At 41.2% G+C, this 20,472-nt stretch overlaps 1 protein-coding gene across 1 annotated transcript in view; it reads left to right on the plus strand.

Annotated features, from left to right (window-relative positions):
• The first annotated feature begins 553 nt into the window (after positions 1-553).
• Positions 554-20,472, plus strand: part of LOC105441111 (sushi domain-containing protein 2-like) — a 39,350-nt gene continuing 19,431 nt past the window's right edge. Inside the window, exons 1-10 of the mRNA XM_030979138.1 lie at positions 554-557; positions 1,578-1,758; positions 3,436-3,703; positions 6,668-6,827; positions 8,375-8,502; positions 9,118-9,417; positions 9,859-9,996; positions 13,376-13,513; positions 14,425-14,623; positions 18,617-18,923. Coding sequence (XP_030834998.1) covers positions 554-557; positions 1,578-1,758; positions 3,436-3,703; positions 6,668-6,827; positions 8,375-8,502; positions 9,118-9,417; positions 9,859-9,996; positions 13,376-13,513; positions 14,425-14,623; positions 18,617-18,923 — 1,823 coding nt within the window. The remainder of the gene's footprint in view (positions 558-1,577; positions 1,759-3,435; positions 3,704-6,667; positions 6,828-8,374; positions 8,503-9,117; positions 9,418-9,858; positions 9,997-13,375; positions 13,514-14,424; positions 14,624-18,616; positions 18,924-20,472) is intronic.

Here is a 20,472-nt window from a genome sequence, read left to right on the forward strand (position 1 = left end):
CTCAAGACTTGACAGATGGCAAACGGAAGAATTGACATCCATAGTGCGTCAAAACGCTATTAAAATGGTAGATCTTTCTTTCCAATACGGCACGGTCAATATCGTCATCGACATAGGCACACTTTCATGATCGTAATTTAAGAGCCTAATTATGCTAGAAATAGTGAGGCATCTCCTCCCCCCCCCCCCCCTCCTCTGTCTCTTGCTCTGTTTTCCTACACCTCTTCTGTTCTGCCCCTCTCCTTCTCTTGGTCTCTCTCTCTCTGCATCTCTCTTTTTCGATCTCTTTTTACATTTTTACCCTCTTCTTCTCTCTGTGTTTCCCTCTCCCTCTCTTGCTCTGTCTCCCTTTGTCTCTGTGTCTCTTTTTCTACTCTCTCTCTCTCTCCTCTTTCTCCCTGCATCATCTCAGCTTGTATAATTTATTAGTTTACTTCATGTATAACCATTACATCAAAACAAAGTTGAGGCAATTTCTATCGTTTAGCCATTCACTGCCATGCAAACTAACCACCATTTATAGATTTAACATCTTATAGATGTTGGGTTATGGATGGGTACAATATTAATATATTACTCATATGTTATATTAAATTAGAACTAAATAAATCACTTTGTACATTTTGTAATATTTATTAAAAAAGTGTTTTGAGCTTGTTTATTATAAGTAAACAGTTTAATCCTCTATCGAAAACCTGAAGGGGGCGCTGTGCCACTTTCAATCATGGTCAACATTCTAATATCGTCATCATCGTATTCATGAACATAATCGTCAACACTTTCATGATCAGTATTCAAAAGAGCTTATCTGTGCTAGAAATATGGAAGGCATTGTTCTCAATTGCATATCTCTCTCTCCTCTGTCTTGCTCTGTTTCCTTTCTCCTCTCATGTTATGCCCCTCTCCTTCTCTTGGTCTGTCTCTGCATCTCTCTCTCTCTACTCTTTCACCCTCTCCATCTCTCTCTCTCTCTCTCTTGCCTCTCCTCTCTCTTATTCTCTTGCCTTGCCTCCCTCTTATTCTATTGCTCTGTCTCCCTTTGCCCTACACAGTTGAAACTTGACTCATGGATACACCATAATGGGAGTAGTATTTTATAACATAAGATGAAATCGTGAAAATGCGTTCTTCATTATGTTACAAATGAGCATACGTATCACCTAATTCGTCAAAGTGACGAATTAAAGTCTAGTATTATTATTATAATCATTATTTTATCAGGCCTCCATCTCACTTCGCATACATAACTCGATTCACCAGTCCTTCTCAGGACTTCTCTCACGAAAGAAGAACTCTCTCATACATTTATCTACCTCTATCCGTACAATACCAAATAATTCTCCACATGACAAAACAAAAATAATAACTCACTCTCACTCTCTTTTTTGTCTATCCCTTTTCAAACCCAAACAGTTCTATTAGGACTATCCGTATGGTGAAACTGCAAAGTTATGAATTTATGATAAATAATTATTCTAAGAATACCGGTAAGTTACGAAGCAAAAAGGTCGTTTCGTATAACCCTTGACTCTTGGCTGTAATTTATATCTTTTGCAACATAATTAATTTCTTCACAGATCTGCTTGATACCAGTATCTGCGGGACACACCCTGCCTATGCACCCGACCAATCCAGGATTGTTGGTGGTATCAATGCACGCCCAGGGGAATTCCCTTGGATTGGATATTTGGGGGGTAAAGTCTTATGCGGGGCTACTTTGATTACCTCACAATGGGTGCTAACGGCAGCCCATTGCATGTAAGTATTACACAAGAATGTCCCTCTGTTCTAACACCCATCTTTCTCAACATCCTTATATCCTATACCCCTTTAACCTCACACCCATAAACATTAATACTTCATGAAAGTTCACCTTTATTGGTGATCAGGGGTGGCCGAGCGACTTCCTAAGTGGGGGCACCTAGAAAAGGGGCACTTTCTGGAAAAAAGGGCACCTACAAAGGGAAATCTCAAAGTGAAAATATACAATTTGTTAGACATTGGTATAAACCCCTACATTGTGATTACAATTACCAGGGATGCTTTCAATACTTTCTAACTTTGTACACCAAACAAGATACGGCTTATGCATCATGTTTTGCATTTGGGTTTGATTGTCTGCGAATGTTTGCGAGCGAGGACAAATTTAAAGATGTGTGCTGTCGAAGTGCGAAAAATTACATCTTATCAAGAGGTAAAACCCAATCCTAATGGGGTTATAACCACATTCTAATAACGGAAGACTGAAAAGACCTTTGATAAGTAACGTAAGTATATCATCTATACAGTCGCGTACGCAGGGGGGGGGTTAACCCCCCCCCCTTCAGTTTTTGTTATGTGTATTTTTTTTTGAGAACCCCCCCCCCCCTTTGAGGGTTTTTTGTTTTTGTTTTTGTTTTTGTTTTTAGTTATATTACAACAAAAATGACCTTAAAAAAGATGACCTCCCCCCCCCCCCCCGACGGAACAGAATGTCGATCGGTCAAATTTTGGGGGCCGATGTCTTCTTACCCCACCCCCCCCCCCCCACTCGCTTATTCAGTCTTGGAAATACACCTGTATCTTGTTTTAGAATTAACCATGCCTTAAATACCAGATTGGGTTAAAGTTGAATTTACACGGTAAATCATGAAATTAGAATTAGTACATCAGTACCTTCAATTTCAAAAATCAGTGCCTTCAATTTCGCCTCGCCTCGTAGCGAAATGAAAGTTTTCTAACGTACTACCGTGTCTGCTAAAAAGCAAAAAAAAAAGCAAAGCGGAGATTTACGGTATGTCATATAAATATGTTTGAAATAGTTGATTTGTTGCTTTCGTGTTTGATTGAAAGAAAGAAAAAAAATCATTTTAGTAATTGGCGTATGGGTTAAGTGCCTTCACACGTTCAATCACCGCAGGAATAACGCTGTCGAAGTGACGCATCGTGTGCCGTTGGCGGATCCAGGGGGGGGGGGGGGGGGGGCCCGGGGGGCCCGGGGGCCCCCCGGCCCCCCGCCCCCCCCCCCCCCCCTTGAGAAAAAAATCATGTAAATCACGTGATTTTTTACCTTTTTGGGGGGTGGGCCCCCCCCCCCTGGCGCTCAAGGGGGGGAGGGGTGCAAATTGAAATTTTTTTGAGGATCAAAAAAAAAAAAAATGCTCACTACCCCCCCCCCCCCCCCCCCCCCCCCCCTGAGCGAATTTTTGGCCGGCGCGTTTTTCGAATTTTCGGGAGCAAAAAAAAAAAAAGTTGGGCCCCCTCCCCTAAGAAGTCCTGGATCCGCGCCTGTCGTGTGCAACGGTTATACCGACGAAAAAATCGTTTTTTATTAGGTTTGATTATCATATAACAACGAGGTGACAATGGCGTCTCGCGTGCAACGCGCATTATGGTTTAATCGCAATTATGCCATAGGTGCTGAATTGCTCTTTACTTTTTATATTTTCCTCCCAGAAACGGCTCAATTGATCAGGTGATCTTCGGAAGCCTTCAGCTGTCAGTTGGGTCCGAGTACGAAGTGATTGCCGAAGTGGACGCTACGATTATCCATCCCGACTACAACGCCGTGTCCAACGACAAGGACATCGCTCTACTGCGCCTGACTGAGCCGGTGTCTTTCAGTGATTACGTCAGGCCAGCATGTATAGCCTCATCGTCAAATGAATCGAGTGATTATCATCGATGCCTCGTCGCTGGTTGGGGGGATACCTCTGAAGGGGAAGTACGGCATTTTAATGTTTGATTTTTTAACGTTGATGAGCCTATGTTCTAAAAAAGCCTACGTTCCAGCAATATGTATGTGACTGCATGCATTGATAAGTTTTGCGTAGACCGGCCCATAGAAGAATTGGTTAATTTAGCAAGTGCTTGCGCGGCCTGTGTTGTACGCAAGGCGACACATGGGGTCGTTGGAACAGATGGATGTCGTATGCCATATGTAATAGGAGAGCGGTCGGCAGGTGCGGATCCAGGGGGGCGAGCGGGCCTTGCCCCCCCCCCCCCCGCAAAAATAAGGAGAGAGAGAAGGAAAAGAAGGGAAAGGGAAAGAAGAGAGAAAGGGAAACAAAGAAAGAGGAAGAAGAAAAGAAAAGAGGGAAGAAGGAGATCGGGGGGCAAAAGGACCTGCCTTCCAGGCTGTTGTCTCCCCCCCCCCCCTTCCCCCAATCAAAAAATAAAAGAGAAGGAAGGAAAGGGAAATAAAAAATAAAAAGAGGAGATAAAGGGAAAGACAAAAGAGGAAGAAGAAAAGAAGAGAAGGGGGATATCAGTTGCAATTTTCCCGCCAACAAGTTGTGGATCGGGGGGGGGGCAAAAGGCCCTAGCCTCCCCCCCCCCCACCCCTCCGTCCACGATAAAAAAAAGAGAAAGAAGGAAGGAAAAGGAAAAGAGGAGAGCTAAAAGGGAACAAAGAAGAGGAAGAAAAAAGAAAAGGGAGAAAAGAAGCGGAGATCAGTTGCGGTTAATCCCGCCAACAATGTGTGGAGCGGGGTGGGGACCAAAATGACTACCCCCCCCCCCCCCCAGCAAACCTAAAAGAGATATAAGGAGGGGAAGTGAAAGGGAAAGAGGAGAGAAAGGTACAGAAAAAAAAAGAGAATGAAGAAATGTAAGGAATATCACTTGCAATTTTCCCGCCAACAAGGTGTAGATCGGAGGGGGGGGGCACTGGCGCACTGATAGGGGAGGGGGGTTTGGAGAAATAGAATTCAAACGTGGTTTATTTCTAATTCCATAACGGTGGTTTACAAATAATGCTGAAATGAGATAATTTTCCGAGATTTGTCCTCACTTTATGCGTTTGTTGGAAAATGCCAAATTCCTAAATTTACAGCCAGGCAAGAAAATTCTTCTTGAGATGCCTACATATCAGGGCCCGCGAAACGGCGGGGATCGGGATCCTCGGCCCCCCCCCCCCCCACCTCCACACATCTTCCGGGGGCTCTGCCCAATGGACCCAACCAAGAGCCCTTAGGAGGGCCCCTTGATACTCATCTGACCGTAATTGAGTGCCTAAAACCCTTGAGATTCCGGGGCTCCGCCCCCTGAACCCCAAGCCAATTAGTGACCTTCCACTGTAACAATTAGGTATCAAAATAATGCTCATCTGACCGTAATTAAATGCCTAAAACTCCTGAACTTCCGGGGCCCTGCCCACCTGGACCCCGCTTAGGGCCCTAAGGCGGACCCCTGAATGCTTATCTGACCGTAAATTAAAACCTTAAACCCCTGAGCTTCCGGGGCAGACAAGGTATCAACATATGTTCATCTGACCGCAGGCGTGTAGCCAGAGGGCGGTGGGGTGGTCCCCCCATAAACGCCGGCCAAAAAAAGAGAGGAGTGAAAAGGAAGAGGAAATAGGAAAAAAGGGAATAGACAAAGAACATTTTTGAAATTCAGACTAGGATTAAGGGTCATAACGGTACAACGAATCGTCTTCTTTCCCTAATGATTTAATGAAACGTAAAAGCTTTCACGCTTCTCGCGAGATGGGGGGAAACATAATTCAGACGAGGATTATTTGGGGGAATGGTACCACGAATCGTCTTCTTTCTCTAATAATTTATTTAAATGTCAAAGCTTCCGCGCTTCGCGGAGGAGGGAGGGGGAAAACTCGCCCCTCCCTGCACCCACCCACCCCTAATTACGTCAGTGCTGGTCACCATTACGTATCAATATTTGGCTCGCATAATTTCAAATTTGCCCCCCCCCCCTAAGAAATCCTGGATCCGCGCCTGGCGGTCGGAACGTAGGGGGTAAAAGAGGACCGCATGGGTAAGCCCATACCACGTAGGGGAAGGGAAAGGGGAGTAAACTGAAACATAGGGACGGAAAACATAGGGATTACGAAGAATGGGGGTAATAAAACGGGGGTTACGTAACTTAGGAATTTCAAACATATAGGGTTGTCGAAACGTAGGGATGTCGAAATATAGGGTTGTCAAAACATAGGTTGTCGAAACATAGGGATGTTGAAACTTAATGTTGTTATTGTAACCGACCTTTTGTTGAGTGATAATACAACAAAAATACGAACAGTTTCGTAATATGGAAACATGGATCATTTTATTTACTCATCAGAATGATCAAGAAGGCTAAGTTTATGAATTTTGTATACAGATTGGTCGGAGACTTTACAAATAGCGGTGGTAAACCTTCTGGACCAAAAATGGTGCAATTCCTCCACTTCCGCCTTTTACAACGGTAGACTGACGGATAACATGATATGTGCTGGGTTCAAACAAGGAATGATTGATACCTGTCAGGTAAAATAAATCGCAAATTACTATAATTCGTAAAAAAAGAGGGATAATTTTTCGCAGTCTCCTATGATATACATGACCCTACGTCTGAATAGTCCAGATCTAAGAACGAGGAGGTGACGGGAGATGTTGAAGAATGAAGAGTACGATGAGGAAGGAGTGGAGAGGAGGATAACAGTCAGCAACAACTTACATACACCCCAATTGAGAGACGAATGCACACATGACAAATGTCTATGTATGTTCAAAGTGACAAGGCGGAAGGAAGAGGATTGGAAAAAATGAGGGGTAGAGGAGGAAGAGAACGAGGAAGAAGGGGATGAGGAGGGGACGAGGAGGAATAGGAGGAGAAGGAGTAGAGTAGAAAGAGGGGAGGAGGAAAACATTCTTTATTTCCAATAACATTGTTTATCATATGTCGCCAGGGCGACAGCGGTGGGCCTTTGACCTGTGAAGGTGATGATGGTCGATGGTATCTGGTCGGAGCAACAAGCTTTGGAGATGGATGTGCAAGAAAAAGCTCCCCGGGTGTCTATACCCGAATCTCAAAGTTCCAAGATTTTATTACAGCTACGGTTTCGAATGGTAAGTATATAGTCGGGGCTGTTAAGGTTATATAGGGGATATTTGGTGCATATTCTTCTAAAAGCACCAAATTTGGCCCAGAGGTAGCTTATACCATACTATTACGATTTCTGCGGGCGCCCAAAAAAGCGTCCTCTGCAAATCCAAAATGGCCGCCATCTGAGTTACAGGTCAAGCGTAGTTCCAAAAGGAAAACGGCTTGTATGATAATAGTTTATATATTTTGGCGTATAATCGCAAATAATGTAATAAACAACCCTATTTACTCTATTATTACCCTATTCATCTATTACTTTTTGCGTGTAATCCCTAGGGGAGATGACTTTTTCAATTGCATCTCTCCCCTCTCTCTCTTTTCTCTCTTGCTCTGTCTCCCTTCACCTAGTCTTGTTCTGCCCCTCTCCTTCTCTTGGTCTCTCTCATCTGCATCTCTCTAGTTCTATCCCTCTCTCTTACACTTGCACCCTCTCCCCCTCACTGTTTCCCTTTCCCTCTTCCTCTCTTGATCTGTCTCCTTCTGTCTCTGCCTCTCTTTCTGTCTCTACTCTCTCCCCTTTCTCTCTGCATCATCTCAGCTTGTCTCATTTATATATATAACAATTTAATCCAAGGAAATTCGAGGCAATTTCTATTGTTTGGCCATTCACTGCCATGCATACTAACAATCGTTTCTAGATTTAACATTATAGATGTTGGGTTATGGATGAATGGGGCGCTGTGCCACTTTCAATCATGGTCACCATTCTAATATCGTCATCATCGTATTCATGAACATAATCTTTTTTTTTTTTAATTAACTGTCATGATCAGTGTTCACAAGAGCTTATTTATGCTAGAAAATATGGAAGGCATTGTTCTCAATTGCATCTCTCTCTCTCTCTCCTCTCTCTTGCTCTGTTTCCCTTCTCCTCCTATGTTCTGCCCCTCTCCCTTTTATGGTCTGTATCTGCATCTATCTCTCTCTCTCTACTCTACTCTTTCACCCCCCCCCCCCCTCTCTTTCTCTCTCTCTCTCTCTCTTGCCTCGCCCCCTCTTATTCTATTCAGGCATAAGCACTTATTTATCAATTACATTTTCATTTCTTTGAATAAGATAAAAATCGTCAAAATGCGTTCGTCATGATGTAAATTAGAGTCAAAGGTGTAACTGGTTACTGCACAGAGTCAATGATCATATATTGTCTCAATCTATCTTCCCTAGATCCATAATGATCAAGGGATCGACACATTTTAAACTTGACATATGGATAGATCATAATGGGAGAAGCATTTTATAAAATAATATGATATCGTGTAATGCATTCTTCGTTATGTAAACCAATATCATACGTATCACCTAATTCGTCTAAGTTACGAATTCAAGTCTAGTTATTATTATTATTATACCTATTATTATTATATTTGACACGTGGTATTTTTTTCAGCCCGAGGCGTGCGAACCCTAAAAGTTTTTTAAATTTCAAAGGATTTCCTTACTTAAATTATAATATAAAGTATAATCATAGTTGTTATTAATATTCCCCCCCCCCATGTTCCCCATTGTTCAGGTCTGTTTTTTCCATATGGATTAAATGAAGGGGACGAATTCCTACCAGCCAACGATGATGGTTCTACAAACGAGCTACCAATTTCCGTCGCCTTCCCGTTCTTCGATCACGACCATACTAGTCTTTTTGTAAGTCCCTCGTTGCTTGAACCACAATATTTTGTTTAAAAGAAATCTGTCGAACCCGTTACTTGATATCACATTTAGGAACACATATCATAGATAAGATTTACGTCACATTTTGGTACATAATCATCTGGACACAATCGATGTCCCATAAACATGATAAAGATATCGAAGGCTAACAATTCTTTAACTTATTTTAAATTTTAAAAGGAAATACAATTTTTAAATAATCCCAGCGTATTTTACATCCAGGACTTGCTGCGATTGTTACCCCCTAGTGCAGTCAAAGGACTAAGGCATCGTCAACAACTCCTACGTTCGGCCCCCCCCCCCTCCTCTCTCTCTCTCTCCCTCTCTATGTGTGTGTCTGCGTGCGTGTGCGTGTGTGTATATCAGTATGACCTGATTAATCTGTTTTCTTTTTAATTATTATATCACCGTTCGTCTTTTTCAACTTTCCAGATGAATTGGCCATATTTATACTTAATACCGCCTTCACTATCTGTCTCCCCATTTCTTTGTTTTCGTTTATGTGCTTTCCTTCTAATTCTCTCTATGATATCCCAGCCTTGTCACTAAAATTTACTACCAATCGCTTTTCTATAAACGTTGATGCAGGTCAACAATAACGGTGTCATCTCTTTCTTGGAAAGAGTTCCTCAATATACCCCCGATCCGTTTCCACTCGCTCTTGGCCGACGGCTTTTGACTCCATTCTGGGCTGATGTCGACACGACTAATGGTGGGACTCTATCCTATCGACAAGTCTTACGATTCGCCCAAAACGACGCCACATTCCTCGAAGCTGATGGAGTGATAAGAGCAAAATTTGTTGACATGAGAGATTTTGTGTCGTCATGGATGTACATCGCGACCTGGGACAAAGTAGCTTTCTTCCTTGCTTCTGATACCTCTATCGTAAGTAATAATCTATTGTTCGCCGCTGACCCTATTCATATTGATCATCTGTCGCCACTGTATTATAGATTTCTGGTACTGCGTCATGTTATGGCAATGTAATTAAAAAAATACCCCGACGAATTTCCACGAGAATAAAAATAAATCGGCATTTCTTATGACATCTTGCATCATACTAGACGACATTCGCCTTTTGGAAGTCATGTCGGCCAATTTGCAAACACGATAAAAGGATTACAGCAGATATTAGACCCAAGTACAAACCTCCTGGAAATCAAGCTGATCAAACATCTGACAATGTGTAAAACACGTCTTTATCTTTCACTAAAATTACTAACAATTAATAGTTATTTCATTCACCATCCTATCGTGCTATCCATTTTGTTTTAATGAAATATCATTTAATATTCATATCAAGATAATTTTGATATTTTACTTCAGAGGAATTCTTTTCAAGCTGTGATGGTGACAGATGGCCGATATTCCTTCGCCATCTTTAATTACGGTGATATCAACTGGACAACAGGAGCTGCCAGTGGTGGTAATAGTGATACTGGTCTTGGTGGTACCCCAGCTCAGGTAAATCATTAAATCGTTTGGTTTGTAGCTCCCTCTTTTTATAAAATGGATACACGCTTATAAATACGAGCTCATGTATTACATTTGCCCCTCCCAATTCTATGAAATAATACATCAGTCAAACCGCCAAACCGACTCCAAGTCGAGTCCAGACCGAGTAATCCTCCAACATTTGGTGTAATGTCATTTTTTGGTCAGTTTGATGTCGGTCACGTCGGTTGTGACTTTCGTACTAGGGTCTTAATTTTGAAAGATCCTTTTCACAATTTTGGTTTTAGTTTAGTCAGGAAGGCAAGTAGCCTCTTGTCGATGCCCTCGCGCTGTTGGAGTCTCTAAATTCTGACGAGCGAAGCGAGTCAGAGAAACCGAGGCGCTTGCGCGGAGGAGCCTCTTGTCGATGCCCTCGCGCTGTTGGAGTCTCTAAGGGTGCGTTTAATCGACACTTTTTCACCCTAGAATCACGGTTTCTAAAGACGTTTAGTTTAAAACGCAATGCGTTCAAGCGATTTTTTCGTCGGTCGTAAAAATAAACGTGTTTGAAAACACAAACATGAAACGCTGAAGAAGATGCGTTTTGTATCATGATTCAAAAGAATCACGGTCGCTAAAATTCGATTGAACGGACGGAGTTCTCAATCATGATTGTATGACGAAGCCTCTTCCGGTTTGGGAAAAACCGCGCGCCCGCTTTGCATGCAATTTGCGTTCACTATACCATCGTGGCCTGTTCCGTTATGTTATTCATTGTTTTTCCTTCTATCATTTTCTCTTTCTGTCTTTCCTTATGTTATTCTTTGTTTCTTCCTTCTATTCTTATGTTATTCTTTGTTTTTTTTCCTTCTATCACCTTTTCTTATGTTATTCTTTGTTTTTATCATTCTATCATTTGCTCTTTCTGTCTTTCCTTATGTTATTCTTTGTTTCTTCCTTCTATACTTATGTTATTCTTTGTTTTTTCCTTCTATCACCTTTTCTTATGTAATTCTTTGTTTTTATCATTCTATCATTTGCTCTTTCTGTCTTTCCTTATGTTATTCTTTGTTTCTTCCTTCTATACTTATGTTATTCTTTGTTTTTTCCTTCTATCACCTTTGCTTATGTAATTCTTTGTTTTTATCATTCTATCATTTGCTCTTTCTGTCTTTCCTTATGTTATTCTTTGTTTCTTCCTTCTATACTTATGTAATTCTTTGTTTTTATCATTCTATCATTTTCTCTTTCTGTCTTTCCTTATGTTATTCTTTGTTTCTTCCTTCTATTCTTATGTTATTCTTTGTTTTTATCATTCTATCATTTGTTCTTTCTGTCTTTCCTTATGTTATTCTTTGTTTCTTCCTTCTATACTTATGTTATTCTGTTTTTTCCTTCTATCACCTTTTCTTATGTAATTCTTTGTTTTAAGCATTCTATCAATTTCTCTTTCTGTCTTTCCTTATGTTATTCTTTGTTTCTTCCTTCTATCATCTTCTCTTATGTTATTCTTTGTTTTTATAATTCTATCACTTTCTCTTATGTTATTCTTCGTTTTAATCATTCTGTTACTTTCTCTTTCTATCTTTCCTTATGTTATTCTTTGATTCTTCCTTCTTTCACCTTCTCTTATGTTATTCTTTGTTTTAATCATTCTATCAATTTCTCTTTCTGTTCTTCCTTATGTCATTCTTTGTTCCTTCCTTTTTCACATTCTCTTTCTGTCTTTCCTTATGTTATTCTTTGTTTCTTCCTTCTATTTTTATGTTATTCTTTGTTTTTTCCTTCTATTACCTTCTCTTTTGTTATTTTTTGTTTCTTCCTTCTATTCTTATGTTATGCTTTGTTTTTTCCTTCTATCACCTTTTATGTAATTCTTTGTTTTAAGCATATTCTATCACTCTCTCTTTCTGTCTTTCTGTCTTTCCTTATGTTATTCTTCGATTCTTCCCTCTTTCACCTTCTCTTATGTTATTCTTTGTTTTAATTATTCTATCGACTTTATCTTTCTGTCTTTCCTTATGTTATTCTTTGTTTCTTCCTTCTATCACCTTCTCATTCTTTGTCTTATTATTGCGATCTATGCTCAAAACAGCAGTCGACAGTCGGCCGTAAACAATTCCAGAAAGCGCGCGCCGAAGTTCCTGGGCCATACTGCGCAGTGTGATGCGCAGTGGTTTGGCTCGCAATGAGCTAGAATCAGCGTTGATGAAAAATCGCTTGAACGCAAACCGCAGTGACCTTGCTTTTTGTAACGGCGTTTTGAATTGTGATTCTAGCTTCGAAAATTCGATTGAACGCACCCTAAATTCTGACTCGCTTCGCTCGTCAGAGAAACCGAGGCGCTTGCGCGGAGGGCCTCTTGACAAGTGATCTGAATTTCTTATGTTTTACTCTGGCGAATATTCCGACCCAGCAGAGTTCGGTGAAAGTCATCCAATCAGAGAGAGCTACTATGACGTAATATCTACCGCTCTGTGCGAATTCCTTCCGTGAGAGCGAGACTGGCCGCCTAGTTGTAGTCTGCAAGCACAAACCCTGGTCTGTCGTAAAAGAGAGTGTGCACTATAAGACTACCATATGCCATGTATTATAGCTGCTCCTGACCTATATTGGTACAACCAGTAGGTACCAGTAGATAGCTGGGCTAGGCTTCTCTCAAGGCACAATGATTTTTTGATAAAGTGTCAAATTAGAGTCTGTGCTTGCAGACTAGCCTTGTTGGGCAATTCCGAACACACACGTACACACACGCAATCGTTGCCGTCTAGACATGCATAATTCAGTAGGAAATCGGGTCTCATGAATATATAATTCAGATCACTTGTCAAGAGGCCCTCCGCGCAAGCGCCTCGGTTTCTCTGACTCGCTTCGCTCGTCAGAATTTAGAGACTCCAACAGCGCGAGGGCATCGACAAGAGGCTAGAAGGCAAGAGGCTGAAGTGAACTGTGCAGTCACATAGATTAAAGGGGGTGATGACCGTGATGCTCGGTTGCAAGTAATGTTGCACTGCTGGAACATAAAACCCTTTCAAATGCTATGCTGCATGTACAGTATCAATAAAAGGGAATAGACATACATGTTATAATCGTTACCTTAAAAAAGAGAGCAGGAGGAAAATCAAACCTAGTGTAGATCTCAATCGGTACTATTTAAAAAGAAATCTGAATCTATTTGGTTTATTTCCAACCAAAAAAAAAACTTTGCAGTGGCTTAGAGTCATAAGTATGTCAATTCAGTTTATCATCAAATAGATAATAAATAACTGAAGATCTTCACTCTTTATTTTTCTTTTCTTTTTTTTAGTCGGGGGGGGGGGTAATATGACATTAAATGAGACGAAATAAAACATGAATCGAACCCGTATCAAGTTACATTTGTTTCAAATTTTACATGCTTGACTCTGAGGTTGGATTCAACGCTGGTGACGGAATGACCTATTACAGCGTCCCTGGATCTCGGACAGCGGCCGTCGTCGATATCGAAACGACATCGAACATCGATGTACCTGGAAGATGGGTGTTCAGAACGGACAGCTCCAACATCGTAGGATTAGAATGTACAACCTCCGGTGCGTAAACAATCAACAACATTCTTGCTATTGCTGACGTAATAATCATCATCATCATCATAACTTTCCTTTTACTTTTACAAAGGGTTATTTACTTTCGGGTCATGATGACACCCCTTCTCTCCTTTTCTTCTTGTCTCGAGAAACTTCCCCATTTTAAGGTTTTTAAGGTTAGTAACCTTACTGCTTTCTTTCTTCACCATTTCTTTCCAAGAAAATTTCCGTCTTCCTTTGTCCCTCGTGCCATCCACTTCCAGATCCCATGCTCTTTTCACACGTTCATCGTTCTCTTTACTCAACTCATGATCCATTCATCTCAATCCATTCCTCTTTACCCCTTCCACCTCAGTTTATCCCAGATCCAACCATTCCATGTACTCATTTGTTTTCTTGCTATCGGACAACATTACACCAAACATCAATAAAGTTAGATTTGGTTCCTTTGTTTCTTTTTTTATATCAGCATGTCACATTTCCTTTGATATACTTTTACGTCTATTTCCTTTTAAAAAAGATTATCAGGATTTTATAACGTATCATAGATTCGGTCAATTAGAAGATATCTAAAATGATTATGTTTGTAGTCATCTCTTGATTTATAATTCAAAACCTGGTCAAATGACAAGGTATTGTGTGGAGGTGCGTAGGCAAGTGAGTGTGTTTAGTGCGTGGGTGGGTGTGCGCGTGTGTGTCCTTCTCTCTCTCTATCTCTTTCTCTCTCTCTCTCTCTCTCTCTCTATCCGCGTGAACTAAGTACACATATTAGCGTAATATTAGTATGCCACGCCCTCGTTCATACCACTTCGTTAACCAGAGGTTGGTTTTCCTCATGACAGGAGATATTTCCTTGTTCCCATTGGTTGGTTCAATGCTTGGCGGAACTCAGGTTCTCATCAACGGACCGTGCTTCAATTCAAACAACCTGATTATCTGTGATTTCGACGGATTCACAACTTCTGGAAGACTTCTGGAAGACGAGATCGCCCTCTGCGTTTCGCCGACTTTCTACAAGGTTGGACAGATTCCCCTGCGCGTGTCTCTAGATGACGGACACACGTTCGATTTCACAGGATTGTTCGCAATTAGTAAGTTCATATGAATAGCGTCTTTTGTACAAAGCTATAACATGTCCACCTTATGCTGTCATCAGGTCAGAATCGTAGGCTTATGCTATAGCTATGCATTACAAGAAATCTTGCCGAAATTCTTAAAAATTATAGTTCATGAAGAAATAAATGATACGTTCATGTTCTAAATCTTAATTCCAACCAATACACAACTGTTAATGGTTGTTAATTATACTTGCTTCTTCATTTGTTGGCATCGGTTCTAGGACACCTACCCCCTGGACATACACCCCCGGATATCCACCCCCAGTAAACTACCACCTAGGACAACTACCCCCTAGGGCAACCACCCTCTAGACGACTACCCCCGGGGAAACTACCCCCGGACAACTACCCCCAGACAACTACCCCTAGGACAACTACTCCCGGACAACTACCCCCCGAACAACTTTTCCCCGGGCAACTACCCCCAGACAACTACCCCCTACGACAACCATCCTGTAGGACAACTACCCCCGGACAACTATCCTAGGGGTAGTTATCCGGGAGTAGTTGTCCAGGGGGTAGTTGTCCAGGGGTAGTTGTCCTAGGGAGTAGTTGTCCGGGTTATTTGTCCGGGGATAGTTGTCCCAGGGGGAGTTGTCCTAGTGGGTCGTTTTCTGGGGGTATTTGTCAGGGCTCGATGTAAACTTGTCATAGGTAAAAATGTCAGTGGTAAAAATGTCAGAGGTAAAAATGTCAGAGGAAAAAATGTCAGAGGTAAAAAATGTCAGAGGTAAAAATGTCAACGGTAAAAATGTCAGAGGAAAAAATGTCAGAGGTAAAAATGTCAGAGGTATAAATGTTAGAGGTATAAATGTTAGAGGTATAAATAAAAACAAAATCATGTGGCAAGTTTTTTATGGTTACACCCGGGTTATATATTAGGCTTATCGAAAAAGAACAGCGAGGGATATTCTGCAGTCGTTATTTCACCGCTGCTTTATTTTCCACTTTTTCCAGTTGATCTATTTACCTTTTGGCCCCAAATTGTGACTTTTTGCCCGATTATTGCCGAAGGAAGACGGGGGAAGGGTATTCTTCTTCCGGGGCACGGTGACCCGGCTGCTCTCCCCCTTCCTCTTATATATATGCTTTGCTTTATATATCCTTCCGAACAGTGGTCAATGCCTAGGCAGAGCAGGCAGGCAATGACTATGTAATTTCCAAAAAATGCATATTTCCGACAATTCCACTTTCTTGTGGGCTTGGTATTTTGATACTCTGAAACAAAGCAGAAAGCCATGTTTTTAATGCTAACCCATCACATTCCCGAAGTGCGCGCGTTGCAATAAAATATTGTCGATTACTATTGCGGTATAAAATAGTCTGGGAGAAAATCAATAAGCAGCTTTGTTACTCCGATACAAAGCAGAAAGCCGCCCATGTTACATCAATTAAAGAGAAAGTTGAGTTCTGGGGAAAGGTGAACAATAATTTGTTAGCGTTTGTTATCATTCTTAGTTTCTAAGTGTGGAAGAACATCAAAGAAAAAAGTATTCCCTGAAAATCTATTTCAAAGGACTTCATATCCCATATATGACAAGTAACAGCTTTAAAATGAGGCCCGATTTGTATGCCATATGTTTGTGTAGTCCCATATCAATATCTTTCTGTGTATCCTGTACAGTACTTGTTACTTAACCAAGACTGGGCCAATTTTTTTTTATCATTTTGATGACTCCAAAACCTTGCACTACACACTAATACTTACATGTTTATGCTAGATGATCAACCTTTTCTAATTGCTTCCACACCGTTTCTTTCATGACTACCCTCAATGGATACATAATAATACAAATATGGAGGAAACAATATTGGCAAAAGGGAAGCAAGAAAGAGGGTGTACATTGGGTTATATTCAACGGAATAGTACTGTAAATGGAGTAAACAACTTTCTTTTTTGAGGGGGGGGGGGTAGCTTGTTCATCGTTACTATAGGACTGTTGTGCCCTAGTTCAGAATGTTTCTTTGCGAGTTCGTAAGTTTGGCAATGCATGCTCCGATTATCATTCAAATAATTACCTCCAGGATTGTTATATTTCCGGCCCATTTGCTTACTTCGGATTTAATAAAGATGGCGAGTGAAAGAGTTGTCTCGAAAGAGCACATATGTGAGAGCAGGCGCGTACGCAGGATTTTTTCAAGGGGGGGGGGGGGGGGGTTTAACATTTATAAATCGGGCCGAAAATTTCGCAACGACTCAGCATTTTGCTCCGGTGGGGGGGGGGGGGGGGTCATCTTTTTGAAGTCAGCCATGGGAATTTTTTTTTTTTTTTTTTTGTAAACATTTATAAATCGGGCCGAAAATTTCGCAACGACTCAGCATTTTGCTCCGGTGGGGGGGGGGGGGTCATCTTTTTGAAGTCAGCCATGGGAATTTTTTTATTTTTTTGTTGTAATAAAGAAAAAAAAAAAAAACACACAAAAGGGGGGGTTTTAGGGAAATTTAGGGGGGGGCTTACACACAAAAAAAATACCAAAGGGGGGTTAACCCCCCCAAACCCCCCCCCCCCCCCCCCCCCCCCCCCCTCCCCCCTGTGTACGCGCCTGTGTGAGAGTTATGTAAGTTACGAGGCCGATGAGTATTGCCGGAAAGCTAAACTCTGGAGGTTAAGTTCGCAAAATTAATAAAGTTCCTTTCCACATGAGTGTATGGTGCCGGGGATTATTTTGACGTAATGCGTCGTAGTGACACGCCCTTATAAGGGGCCACACGTGTCGTAGGGTTTAAAATGGGGATGAGCTTCTGAATCGAGACGGTCTTTTACTTTTTGGAGCGGGTTTTTAGTTTTCGGAGCGAGTTTTCACTTTTCGGGCGACTTCTTGGTTTTTCTCATTCTTACTCCACTTTCTTTGCCGCCAAGAGGTGCTAAAGCTTTAGCAGAGTTCGGGGCGCCCAGCCTATATATGTAACTTTTCGTGATTCCTCGTGATTATATGTAATTATTTGTACCGAATGCACTACTCACTTTAACACTTGACTTGTGTCGAGAACTTTCATTTCTTCGTTTGGACTTTGTTCGTCTCTGGAACGTTACACGGGCTAGGTTGTATAGGCTGCCACCAGCCAAACCGGTCCGTTTCACAAACATTAACACACCAACCAATTCAAAAAATCAAAAAATGTTAGACATTCATTCATATATGCAAGCCTGATCACAAACAACAAAAAAATTTCAAAATCTATTTTCTACATTGTATTATCTTCAGGACATGTACGAAATACAACACACAGCCATTTATAAAGTTAACATTATGGAAGAAAGGAATATAATAGACTAGCCCATGCACTAGCTGTACGTCTCGACATTCTGTGTGATAAAAGTGCTGAGATATTATGACGGCACTCATTTTTTTTTGGCTTGTACCTCAAACATTTTACCTCTGACATTTTTACCTCTGACATTTTTACCTCTGACATTTTTTCCTCTGAAATTTTTTCCTCTGACATTTTTTCCTCTGACATTTTTACCTCTGACATTTTTACCTCTGATATTTTTACCTGGCACCGTTGTCAGGGGGTAGTTGTCCCGGGGGTTAGTCGTCCTAGAGGGTGGTTGCCCTAGGGGAAGTTGTCCTAGCAGGTAGTCCTAGGGGGTAGTTGACTCGAGGTGATTATCCGGGGATGGATGTCCAGGGGGTAGGTGTCCGGATACGGTTGACATCATCTTGCTCGAATAATGCCTAGATATAACTTGAGTGATTTACAGTGCTTTGATTGGAGGTTGGGACTAGAGAGTGACTTGAGCACAAGTCTGAAAGATTAAACAGATTGCCTCGGTATCATGTTTATATACCTGGGCATCATTCACGAAATTGTCGTATGTACAACTTCGTCGACATCCCAATGAAATGAGAGTTGATTGTAATTTAGACATTTCAATGGGATGTCGACGACTGACTTGTATTTATGACGATTTTGTGAAACAATGCCGAGATTATCTAGACAATTAATTGTTTCCCCTACAGTCAGTGTCGAGTACGTTCCTGACAATGTATTTTCCTCGGTAACGGAAAGCAACCAAAGAGAGTCCGACTTCGAGATCACGTGGAACACAGATAACCTTGAAGGCGTGGACAAGGTTGACATCGTTGTCTACGGCTACCGAGAGGAGTCAGAAGACAATTTCGTGGAGTTTAGTGGACCTTTGGTCATAGTTGCAGAGGGAGTTGACTATCATCTCGGTCACTACAGTGTTGCAGGGTTACCAGACCTTGACATACATTACGACGTCGGTGTTATTGGGGTCATGGAATCTGAAGGTCAAGGAGGAGAGTAAGAATTAAATGAATTTTGATATCTTTTCCTCAAAATGTAGTAGTATTTGTATATTGTCTTAATGACTCTTTAAAAATACATGTATGCAATTTATCTTTTCTTCATGTTTATCCTCTCCGTTTTCCTGACTTCATGTTATATTCTGTTTTTTAAATTTTGCTGCCCAAGCAATCTTATCATATCAACTATATATACTTCAATGTTGACAAATCAATTTTAACTGTATTTTATGTTTGAAATATGCGATGAGTGTTTTAATTGTACACATGACCGATTCAGCCATTGGGCTTCGACACATGTTTGTTTAATAAACCTTGATTTGATTGAATGATAAGTTTATCTATCATTTCTTGGTAATTTATATAACGTGCATTGATTATTTTGAGCCTGGTGAACTATTGACCGAGATGTGATCTCGGCGCAGCAATTTTGTAGAGCTGAAGGCGAGGGAAGAATATATAGTATACAAATATACAATGAAACTCGAGGATCTGGGCCGAGGGGAAATAGTACTATTGATGTTCCTGAGTACGAATAGTTTTAGCTTGTTTCGAGAATGAGTCATTGTATATTTGTTTCATATCCCTTCCATCTGTGTCATTCCTTAGACACTACTGCGATAACATGTAATGTACTCACATTCACGTCACATTAAAACAAATAAAAGAAAAGAAAACTAGAAATGCAATCGTGTCACAACGATGTGCGTGCAATGACGCCATGTTTCTACGTGTCAAACGAAAGAACTTCTCTCGGACTATCCAGAGCAATTTGTACGAAATCTGTAGCTTCTACTGGAGATAGGTAGGGCGAAAGAAAGGCCTCAACAGTGACCTTGGTAGGATGGTTTATGCCTACGAAGTTTGAAAGAAATTGGGATAGGGGAAAGAACCTAGAAAGGGCTCGCAAGCACTGCGTGCAAAGACCAATGGGATTTGGTGCATGTTCGTCATTGCAATACAGTGGGGGCCAAAAGCGTGAACCCGATATGCCCCACAGACAATGCGTGTAATGCATGAGCGGAAAACGTACAGGATCTGTATTATGACCGGAGTTAAACTCGGCGGAATTCGTATAGTGACCCTTGTTCAAATGCAATTTACTCAAAACTTTCTGCGTGAACATATACATACTTAGTATCCGCATTCGAAAGGGCACTTCATTGCGGTCAGTTTGACACCATTGTCATCTGCGCGCAACGTACTGCACGCATTGAACGTGCTATTACGTATAATGCATAGTAAATTCCTCTTGTTTGGCGATAACTTTGCGCTGACGTCTTTAAATTTTACCAAACTTGGCAAACAGATGTCACGTATATAGATACATATGTCTGGCAAGTTTCAAAGACGTAAGTATAAGGATCGTAATTTTAGAGCGAGTCAAATTTTTTTCTCAATTTTCTTGAAAACTGCATATTTGGAGGGCATTTTTCGCAAAGTCGGTCAGCGTAAGGGTATATAATTTTGCATTTGGCTGGAAAGGGCATATGTTCAAGTATCTAAATCCAAAAAAGGGTACGGGTTTGCCAAGACACAATAGAGAT

This window comes from Strongylocentrotus purpuratus, unplaced genomic scaffold, assembly GCF_000002235.5.
Source record: "Strongylocentrotus purpuratus isolate Spur 01 unplaced genomic scaffold, Spur_5.0 spur5_scaffold_10, whole genome shotgun sequence".
In the NCBI taxonomy this organism is placed as follows: domain Eukaryota; kingdom Metazoa; phylum Echinodermata; class Echinoidea; order Camarodonta; family Strongylocentrotidae; genus Strongylocentrotus; species Strongylocentrotus purpuratus.